Below are 11,502 nucleotides of genomic sequence, written 5' to 3'. Positions count from 1 at the left end.
TGAAACCTGAGCTTCTCCAAGCTTGTTTTTGTTTCTTTCTTTTTTTTTTCTACATTAGATACAAGAGAGTATCTAGAGCTGCACACAAATTATTATTTCTGCCTGGGAGTCTAAATAATGCTTTGTTATTAAAGATTAACTCAAAGGGAAATCAAGTGTCACGAGTTTGTTCAAAGAGCTTTTGTAGAGGTTGATGACTGTGAGCAGAAAGGACCTCCAGTAGCAGTCTGTGTCACAGTGAATCTGAAGGAACCTCTGAGATAAGTACATGACATTATAGGTGGTTAATTTTCATTTCTAGTTGTGTTTGTGGGTTGATGTTAAAGCTCAATAATAAGTGCAGGGATAAAAAGCACAAAATAAAAAAAACAACCTCTCTATTAGGTTGAAGGTGAGGGCAGAATTATAAGTGGACAAAGACCTGAAGTGCAGTCAAATATAAACCATTATTTTAGTCAGCATAAATAATTTATAGCTTTCTAACATTTCCACGATCCTAGAATGCAGAGGGGACTGCAGAACTGGAATGGCTGAAACATTTGGCAAACGCGGAGATGAGGCAGGATGAGTGAAAATCTGTTTTTTATTTAAAAGCTGTTTTGATTCATGTAATGAGCTTAGCCAATGAAAATATGATTGATGGCTTTAGAAGTGCAGTATTACAGACTTGCTATGCACAAATTGAAAACATCAATTTCTGGCACGTCTTCTAATCTGTGTTCATAAACTCATTTGTAAAGTTTGATGGATCTGGGGGGTTTTTTTAATCAAGCTTTTCCACTTTTACACACTTTTAGGGAACCATGCCTACAGATTTGCATAAGCATGGCTTTCTTTTTTTTTATATTGCATGTCATTTACTTTCTGCATACTTTCTTGCACTTATAGACAGCTGTTGTGTGGAGAGTTTAGATTTGTTGTTTGAAAATATGGCAGTAAACAAGAGCAAGATGATGTTTCATGGTAAAAATACCATGACTTTATTCACAGAATGTTCACCTGCTCTCAATAAAAGAACCAAGAAAACCAAGAAAAAGCCACTCAGTTTGAAGAAATGTACTGCCCTGCAACACATGCTGTTCATTATTTAAAATAAGAAGGATTAAAGAATTCAAATATTCTCACAAATGTTATAAATGTATTGAATTTTCCACATTCAGGCTGGTATACAGTGAATAATGTTTGAAAAGTGCACAAAAAGATAAACCAAACTGTGAAAGAAAAGGAACATTTTTACAAATAAAATTATGTAAAGTAAATGTTTTCAGCCCGCTCTATTCTAAAACTCCTAGATAAAATCTAGCCGCATCAACGGTCTTCAGTTCTCACCGAATTAGGGAATAAAGTGCAAATATGTGTAATTTAATTTCAGGATTTATGCAGCTGCTCTGATTCACAGAGGGTGAATCTGTTGACACGACAACTATTGGTCATGCTATTGAACTCCAATCTGGTGTTTATGGAGGAGTTGGAAGAAGAAAGCTATTGTTAAAAAAAAAAAAAAAAAGCCTCAACAAGTCATATTTGCTGTTTGTCAGAAGCCTGCAGAAGACACAGCAAAAAGGTTGAATAGTTGATAAAATATAAATACTTTTTCAATGCGCTATACGTTTCCTTGCAGCTCTGAGGAAGACCCAGAGAGAAATTAAAAAGTAATGCAAAAAGAAAAATACTGAAAATATTCAAAAATTGTTCAAGCTAAAAAAAGTTTTGGGTTTTTTTTTAAAACAAAAGGTTTGGAAGAGCACCTGCCAACAATCTGACAATGAGAAACATGGAAACCTGAAAGCATTAGGGAAAAACTCCAAAACAAAAACAAGATACACATGTATCAAAATTACTAAAATCACTAAATCTAAATCACAGCCAGAGCAGACATCGAAAGCTGAATTTTGACTTAATAATGAGCATATTCTATATATTCTTTTCCCATTTTTCCCTCCTCAGCTGACGGCTGCCATCGTGTTCCTCAGCTTCGGCGTCATCGCCTCCTTTCTGTGCCTGATGATTGATGGAGTCGGCGTCCTCTTAAACATGGTGTGGGTTACACTCCTTCTTCTGTGAACACATTAACTTCAGATGGTTGTGTTTAATGCAGCCGAAACAGACAAACCACGGCCCTGTTTTAGCTACGGTCACAGCACGACCCTGTTGTGAAAGCTGAAGATGACGAGAAAAGTTTGGTTTGTGTTTTATCAAAAACTTCAGACATCAGATGTTTTACTTTTCATCTAATCTGATAAATACTGTATGGTGACATCGTCACTGGTTGTCAGCTCATCCAGTGACGAGGAGAAAGGAAGGGGAAATGCTTTAAACAAGCAGTAGTTTGGAGACCTAACAATCTGGCATCCTACCTAGAGATTTAGGAGCACTCTATTGCAGTGCCCAGTGTGCACTCTTTTATTTATTCATTTATTTATTCAATTTTTTTGCGTAGAAATAATATTAAATAGTGTTTTGAGTGTTTATTAGTCAATGACTTGTTGACATGTTTCTGTCAGGACGTGCGTCCCCTGAAAGCAGGGAGGTGTCAGTATTACAGCAGCGGCAGCAGCTACGTCTATGAGAACTTCTACACTACGGTGAGCGATGATGACGAAGAGAAATATTATTCTCATCTGGCTAAGTCGCGAGAATCTTAAACCGAATTAAGGTTATTTTCAGGTGCCGTGTTGGAATCTGAGGGAGTCCTGCACCATGACCGTACGAAGCGGGACCTGTTACTGCTGCGACCTTTACAACTGCGCCAAGTGAGAGAATCGTAGTTCTCCTGAGTCTTTTCAGCTTCCACGTCACGTCAGACACTTCTTTTGTTTTATGGATGTTGCCCAGCCAGCATGCCTAGGTGGGCCCCATGTGGGGACAAGGAGGGCAGACTATATGGGTCCCATATGGGTTTGTCCGCGGGTTCCACGATGGCCCCACATGGGTTTGCCCATGTAGGGCCAGAGCCCACATGGGCCCTGCATGGGCCCTATATGGTGGTGGCCCACATGGGTTTTGTCCAATTAGGGCCCATGTAGCACCCATGTGGGCTGTGGCCCTACATGGGCAAACCCATGTGGGGCCATCGTGGAACCCGCGGACAAACCCATATGGGACCCATATAGTCTGCCCTCCTTGTCCCCACATGGGTCCCACCTAGGCATGCTGGCTGGGTTGTTCACTGATGCAGAACAGAGATTTGGGGGTTTTATAACGTGACTGATGAAGCAAAACCCCTTCTTTGTTTTCCAGTGGAGACTACATGAACAGTTACTTTGAGTTTGTTGGAGTGCAAAGCTGTGAGGAAGTTTTCACCCTGTACATTTTAATCTGGACCCTCACCGGCGTGAACCTGGTGGCCTTTTTCACTGGGATACTGACCGCTGCCGTGCTGGGAAACATCAAGTACTTGGTAAGATAATCCACAGCACCGTCATGCATCCTCATGTTTGTGATTGTGATTGAAGGGTCCGATCCGGGCCTGAGGAGTTAAGGAAGCGAAGTGGGATATAATACATCCAGTGTGATTTTTAAACGCCACACTAAATATATATGAAGAAATATTCATTGCTGATGATGAATAAAACTTAATTTCTTAAAAATGTACATATTTTGGTGCTAGATTTTCCTCATTAACTCAACGTTTCCACTGGTGTTTTTACTGTTTATCTAAGATGATGAGCTCCACCTCTTTGAGGCTGCATGGCCCTTTACCTTTACCCTAATCTTTAGTTCGCCACACAGACTCTGAGCAGATAGGTGGACGATTCCCATATCTGGATATTATATGCAGTAATTGCTGCAAGTCGACGGCTTGAGGTGATGAGCTGGTTTTACTTAAATACAAACTATTTTACAAGCTTGGATTATTTACTAAATGTCACAGGATCTTATTTTTGTCCTTGGTCAAATTGAAATGTATTTGCTCTGTAAATTAATAATGAACAAAATTAAAATTCTCCTTTGTCCAGTCACAGTTTCAAATGTTACAAAATCAGTTTTGAAGACAATATAAAGGTTTTTTTAAACTAAATTTCCCAGAGTGTCTGAGCTCGGTTCCCGCTGAGGGATCCAGCCTGTCTTGAATCTGCACGAAAAACTCCCTGAATATTTTAGCCTGTCTAGTTAAAGCAACAAAGAAACCCTAAAAGCCGTGGAATGAATATCTGCAGCAGGACCACACAGCCTGTGTCGTCCTTCACTGCTTGTTGTTCCTCCACTAAATGATTCTCGCTGCAGTTCATTTGGTCATCGGCAGCAATTAATGAGGTGACTTCTCTGAGTTTTCACCTCCTCACTCGTCTTTGTGCCGCTCCGTGTTTTCGCTGTCGGATTGTAAACACGTGGTCCTTTTGTTTCCCATGGAGGCCTGTGTGATCCTCACGTCTCATGGTTCATCCTTTTCATTCATTTCAATGTGTGGGAGAAGGCAGAAGGCGACTCTTCTCTCCCACACGTCGAGTCTCTATAAATATGTGATATATGTTCAGCAAATATTTATCATGTGCTGATGTTCATCCTGTAGTTGCTTCATCCTACAGGATGATGCATTTTTTTTTTTGTGAAAGTGCAGTGATGTCCATGTCTGTGTTGTTAATTTTTCAGCTGAAGTTGTTATCTTAAATCAGGGATACTCACAGCTTCCAGCAAAGACCACCCAAACTCAGGATCTGTTGTGTTTTTGTTCCTGCACTTTTTTCTTTCGGGTCCAGATTCATTAGATGCAGATGAACAGAGCATTTCTGCCGGAGCATTTGTGATCTTGCATTATGCATGTCTGTATTTGCGTTTATTCTTTGACATTTTTGGGAAGACTTTGTTTTTCCACAAATCACGTCTTTGTGTCTTTTAAATTCAAAATCGTTCAGTTTCTTCAACGTTTATATTCTAATCATGTTGACTAAGTGGCTTTAAATAAGCTCTGTCATGGTTATTAAAAATAGCAGGTATCTGAGTAATCTATTCAGAATGCACTTAGTTTAGTTTAGTTATTTTAAACATATTCACATTCACAGTTCAAATACCGTGATATATATTTTTGATAGATATTTGTCTGTAAAGGAGGTAGGTAGAAGTATTAACTTATTTAAACCCTTTCTTTTATATGTCTTACTTTACACATTATTCTTTACTTAAAGAAAAGGAAAAAATAAAGAAAGCCATAAAAAACAGGACAATATCTATGACAACAGACAGATAAAATACCAATTTCTTTCAACCAAACATTTATCCCTAAAAACAAATACTTTATGAAGATGAAGTATTTTATTCTCCAGAGAACAGAATTGATTTCACTCCATCTGTACCACATACCTGTAAAAAGAAAGACAGAAACAAAGAAAAAATAAAGAAAGAAAGGAAGAAAGCAAAATAAATATTAATCTGTATTTTTCATGCTTTTTTTTTCATTTAAATAATTATATTTTTGCTTGCGTGATTTTCTTTCCTTTTGAAGAGGAGCACCAACCCGGCTGCTGTTTACAGCACAGCATCTTCCCCTACAGCTCCCCTGCTGACGGACGACGACACTCACACTCAGCCGCTTCTTCCTGTCGGTATTCAGTCAGCACCAGATACACACAGTTCTTCTCACTTGTCAGATTAGTCTCAATCTTTTCCTGATTTATGTTTGTCTCCTCATAGGAACATTCAGGGTAAAAACTTTGAACCTCCACCAAACATCCTGAAAAACGTGATTAGTAAAGTAGACTAAAAATATAATAATGATAATACCTTCTTTGTTAACTTACAGCAGAATAAGGATCCAAAACAAATGTTTAAATCGATAAAGTGATGGTTGTCCAGACAAAGAGAGAACCAGGACTCTGGGGGGACAGAGGTGTGTCCACTTTGGACACAACTCATTTTCATTTTGGGCCAAATCTAGATCGTGAATGCTCTTAAAGGGCCGGTTGTGCCAAAATGTGTTGATAAAACCTGTTCACGAACTGCTAAAATATCAATGAATTATTCAAATTAAATAATATTATTGAACATCTTTTCAGTCCCTCCTGGATTTTGTGATTCTTTTTGCTATAAAAATCATCGTGGAAATATTTGCGATATTTGTGCTTATTTATGTCGGTAAATGTGACTTTTTATCACTCACGGTGTAGCTCATGGGCTACAATCTGATGTCACTTAAAGCTGAGGCAGCCGTTTAGTACAAGGAAGAAAGTTTTGACAATTTTTGAGAAAAATTTGCAATAAACTCCCAACTGATTAATATAATTTGGCAGTAAACAGATCAAGACTGCATTGATTTGATTGAAAACATAATATTTGAGCACACTTAGTGTCTAGTTTCAAATCTAGAGGGCCACATAAAAAGCTGTGGTATGCTGGATTTGGCCCTCGGGCCTTGAGTTTTACACCTGTGATCTAGGGAAAATAATAACAGATTCCTTTCTCTGTGTGATCCAACCTTGTAAAATATTATAGAGGAACACTGAGTGTTGTCCTGTTGGCAAAAAATAGACAATAAAAAGCATAAACAAGAGTGGCAATAACTGTGCTGCTGGCAATTTTCCCTAAAGATTTAAATATTTCTAAGATTTTCACTGTAAAAGCATAATTTATCACGAGGGATATAATTATTTAATACTACCAGCGCAGCAGATATGATGATAAACTAAAACACTAGAAAAAGCAAGGAGATTTTTTTAGTTTTTTTTTTTTTTTATAAACTGCAGTGTTAATGTTTTGCTACTGGACTCTCTCCAAAGCAACGCTCAGAGTCGGTGGATCACTTCAGCTTGCATGAGAGAGTTTTTTATACTGATAGTAAAGTATCTGGTCACAGTATGTGTTTCAAGACATTTAGCGTGCTCCACGCTATTACTTAACGCTTCAGGTATTTTAATGGTATACAGGCAGATGAGACACTTTAAGAAGGAGAAACAGCTGGTTCTGTTGTTAACGTGGCCTGAGATGCAACTCACAGAGCTTCCTCTAGAAATCAAATGGAAAAGCCTCGTCTCTGTTTCCAGTTTCACACTCCAGAAAGAAGCACGTTTTCCACAGTAAATCAACGACAAGATCTGCGGTCCAAAATGCAAATCTTGTTTTTATTGTAGTGTCATTTGAAACAGAGCTCAGTGAAGTACTCAGTTGCTTAACAGCGTGAGTTGCAGCTCGACAGAGACTGGATCATGTGTCTGAGATGCATGTTATTTCATCTCTTTCTTCACGCTGTCAGTTCTCCCTCGTCTATAGATTAAAAACCAAAACATCGTGAAAGAGGCCACAGCACTGAGAGATTTCAGGTGTAGTTTAAAGTCACTGGAGAAAAATGTTGCTTATCTTTTAGTAGTACTAAGCAAATACCTGTGTAGCTTAAGCTGGAAGCTACACGTGATGGACTGTCATTAAAAAAATAACAAATTCAACAACTGACTTAAGCTCAGGCATAGGGGACAGATAGACAATAAAATAGCAAAAGAAAAGAAAAAACTGAGCTGAAAGGCAAGAAAAAGGTTCAAGAAAATTAAAAAGTAATGCAAAAATATTTGCAAAAAGCTATAAATGACCAACAAATATGCACTGCAATATCTAGAGACATAAAATAACTACAGGGAGACACACATGACTGCAGAGGAGGAATCCATGAAAATGTAATTTAAAACCAACAAACCCTTCAAAGTAATAAAGGAAAACCCTAAATTGCTACAAAATGCACAATTTGGTCCCACATTAAAAGATCTCTGTTGTCCTGTTTGAGTTTTAAAAAACCCAAAAAACTATTTAATTGTGATTTTGGAAGTTTGACAATATATTTTGTGCTGTAGCCAGAAGTTTAGATTCACTCATCAACAGTCTGATTGTTGAATTACTTTGGGGTTTCTAAGGATGCTTTCAAAAACATTATTTTTTACATCATGGAAAGGCTGTACAGCAAACTAATCTGATGATTTCAAAAAACTAAAGAAAAATTAGATGCAAAAGTTTACATGCCTCTACGAATATTTGTTAAAATGGACAAACCCGGTTATTTCTGACTAAGAGAAATATTGTAAACAGATCCTTTAACTAAAATGATAAAATGACATACATGACCTCTTTATTTATGTCACTGGTGTTGCAGTGTTACACAGAGATGGGGATTTAGGTGGAAACGTGTGAAGCCAATGTAAAGTAGACTTTTGTTTAAGTTGTTTTCAGGCCAAAATTGCAAATTAATAAAAGAAATAAAATAGAAAAAAAGTCAAACTGAAACCTATAAATCATCCATTTCTATTTATACGATGACAAGATTGCATTAGTTTGATCCTTGCCTTTTACAAGCTCACAATAATGACTCGTGGACTCATAGAGATTTTTCAGGAAATTAAAAACAAGAACATGTTTTTAATTTCCTCTTTGTCCTGTCCATCCAGAGGATGTCAGAGTTTTTCCCTCCCGGAGAGCAGACCGCTGCTACTCAGAGTTTTGCTCCAGCAGAGTCCAACCCGCCTCCCTTCAACCCGCTGACCACCCTGCTGTCTCAGAGAGTCCACGGCCTCTCTGCATGAACCGCAGCATCACGCCGAACACAACGTCAAGAGGACGGAGAAAATCTGCACATTTTATTCAAGAACTGAGCTTTATGAAACCCAGTACAGAGCTGTAACAATGTACAGGTTCAAAAATATTCACTTTTGGAGGTGATAACGGATGATAATGTGTGTGATTCTTTAACATCTTGACTGTTTGGTCAAGATGTTACTTTTATGCCAGATGCAACGTAAAGGAAAAGCTGCAGAAGTACAGAAATTACTTTTAATATAGTGAGATTTTTCTTGGCATTTTAACATTCTGTTGTTGACACACTCTGCCTTGAAGAAGTACTTATGTCACCACTTGGCCTTTATCACTTTTTGTTATGCTATATAACCTCAAACAGCAGAAAAATAGGGCTTCTGAAAAGTGTGGTGTACATTTGTATTCGGACTTCCTGAGTTAATACTGTGTAAAGCAACTTTTTGCCACAATTAAGGTTGTAAAGGGTTTGGGTGTGTATCTGCCAGCTTTACACAATAATTTTCAAAACTGTTGAGTTAAAGAAAAAATTTAGTCAATAAAGTAAATTCAATAAGCACTTTTTATTGCCACTCTACTATATAAACTACAGCTCCTCCAGAGCAACCATGGATCTGTCGGCTACTTCTCTGATTTACTCTCTTCTTGCGTGCAAGCTTTAGACCAGTGGTACCCAAAGTTGGTCCTAGTGGGCCGGCCTCCTGCACGTTTTAGTTCTCTTCCTAGTGGTAGTAACAATCTTTTCAGCATGTCAATGTTTCTAACGAGTCATTATGTGATGCAGATGTGATCAACCAGGGAGAGAACTAAAACATGCAGGATGCTGGCCCTCGAGGACCGACTTTGGACACCCCTGCCTTAGACAGATATCCATACGTTCTTAAGTTTGCAGTTTTGTCATATTGTTTCAATATTCAGATATTGTCTTGGGTTGTGCTCAGCAATGTTCAAAGCTTGGGAAATCGCTCTGTAACCTAACCCTGCTTTAAACGTTTCTGATGTTTTCCTTGGAGACAAAATGTGGAAAGTATCAGAGTCTGTGAGTTCGAGCCTTAGTCCAAATGCAGCATCAACCGAAGTCAAGGAATAATCAGTGTCTCCTCCAGTTTCTAGAAGACATTGAAAGGCGATCATGTTTTAACCGCTACGTTTTATGAATGAATATAACATAAGTCTGTCTCCAGGTGTTTGACACATGTATGAGCTGTAACTATGGTCTCTGTAAAGCAGAAAAGTTAAAAATTTGTGTGAAACCAAACAGAAGTTTCCCTACAATGTTTGGTTTGTGTATCATTTCTTATCTTCTTGCATCAAAACATTAAAGGTTCATTAAAGGGATAAAAACAAACCAAGTAAGAAAAACTACATAAATGTTGGGCTAAGTCCCATTTGATCCCATAGACAAGCATTTTGAGTGGGTTCTTCCTTTCGGTGTGAAATCAGGTGCCTCCTCCGTGGTTCGGCCCAATTTCAAGTCACTTTGCAACAGTGACATGATTTCTAATTGAACAGAAATAATTCATACCAATATAATCAAATCATACAGACAGATTAGATTCAATGAGCTGCAGAGCTTTCTTGCCCTAAATATAACACAAAATAACCTAATTCAGCTTTTACTGCCACTTGGTCAAAATGTTATCTACTTAAAATAACCCAGGAACTTCCACTGAAACAGTGACTTTGCAGCAATTTCTCATTTTAAGCAAGCATGCGGTGATGGAGCAAAGAAACAACTTCCTTCAGAAAGGAAGGAAGACGTCTGGGGCATCATAGTTTATAGGTTAAGATGGCCCAGTCAAAGTTCATGTCAAAATCCATTTGCAAAGGCAAAGCTGACGTTCTGAGGTGCTTTCTGTGGATTCTGAATGCACATTAGGTGTTTTGTGAAAAGTAAAAAAAAAAAAACTGCAATTGCAACTACAGAGCATGATAGAGCTACAGATATTGACTTTGTAATGCTGAATACAAAATAAACTCAACCGTTTTATTTGAAAACCAAGAAAGAAAATTAAAAATCATATATTCTTTCTCTCCTATCTCACAATCATTCATTACTTTGTGTCAATCTATCACGTGAAATCACAGTAAAATACTCGGAGCCTTTGTTATATTACAAATAATTTACTTTTATCATGGATATTCACCTTATGGGATGAATGGATGCTCTGATAACTGAATGGATACATTTGGTGCCACTAAAGTATCAATAAATCAGATGTCAGCAACATGCATACTACAGAAATATTAAAAATGAGGTAAACTACAGTAGATGGACTCTTTGAATCAACACTTGTGAAGGAAAATCTGCACTATTTTGGCTCGGAAAAACCCATCAAACGCCTGTGTTGAGTGAGTTTAAACAGACAAACGATGTAAACTGGATCTCAACTGTTTCTGTTATGAGCTCAGAACAACTTCAGACGACATGCATCTGTAATTAAAACATGAAAAGAAAACAGCAAGATGCTAGGGACTGGAAGCCAGAAGTTAGACTTATAAATCCAGTATGAGAAGACAGATGCATGTAAATAAGTTGGTGAATCTCACAAAATGATCTTGATTACTCTGATCCTGTTGGTCTCCAATCCAGGCTTTTGGCCTCTGCCAGCGTCCTTTGTTAAAACGTTCGCTCTGTGTTTCACAATGGAAAACCATATGAGCCACACACCAGCACATGGCAAAGGCTGATGAGTGTGTGGTGGGTCTGGCAACCCAGTCAAGGGCAGAAAATGTACTCTGAGTCAGCTCAGTGGGATTTACCAAATAAAACGTTTGACTGCTTGTTAAAAATGTGGAGGAATTTGGCAACATGTGATTTGATGTCCGTTTTTGGTATGTTTTGTTGTTTTTGTACTGTTTTTAACTTTGTCTTTTAGTTTTTATACTTGCTGTCACATCAATTGCCCATTTGGGACACAAATAAATCTGAATTTATTTGGCATTTTAAATAAATACATTTTACGCAATCACATCAAGTCCCAATAAAATGTGAAT

The 11,502-nt window shown here is 37.8% G+C and overlaps 1 protein-coding gene across 2 annotated transcripts in view; it reads left to right on the top strand.

Annotated features, from left to right (window-relative positions):
* The window catches only part of LOC106945713 (transmembrane protein 255B), a 15,822-nt gene extending 6,040 nt beyond the window's left edge, over window positions 1–9,782 (top strand). Inside the window, exons 4-10 of one of the 2 annotated variants that reach the window (XM_015029600.1) lie at window positions 1,948–2,037; window positions 2,505–2,585; window positions 2,668–2,753; window positions 3,241–3,400; window positions 4,932–4,934; window positions 5,444–5,539; window positions 8,364–9,782. In XM_015029600.1, the coding sequence (XP_014885086.1) occupies window positions 1,948–2,037; window positions 2,505–2,585; window positions 2,668–2,753; window positions 3,241–3,400; window positions 4,932–4,934; window positions 5,444–5,539; window positions 8,364–8,498 (651 nt within the window). In that variant the 3' untranslated portion in view covers window positions 8,499–9,782. The remainder of the gene's footprint in view (window positions 1–1,947; window positions 2,038–2,504; window positions 2,586–2,667; window positions 2,754–3,240; window positions 3,401–4,931; window positions 4,935–5,443; window positions 5,540–8,363) is intronic. The other variant, XM_015029601.1, reaches the window with a different exon arrangement.
* The last annotated feature ends 1,720 nt before the right edge of the window (window positions 9,783–11,502 follow it).

The sequence above is a fragment of the Poecilia latipinna genome, unplaced genomic scaffold (genome assembly GCF_001443285.1).
Source record: "Poecilia latipinna isolate Pla-1442-1.1 unplaced genomic scaffold, P_latipinna-1.0 Scaffold157, whole genome shotgun sequence".
Classification (NCBI taxonomy): Eukaryota; Metazoa; Chordata; class Actinopteri; order Cyprinodontiformes; family Poeciliidae; genus Poecilia; species Poecilia latipinna.
This window is presented reverse-complemented; position numbering and strand designations above follow the sequence as displayed.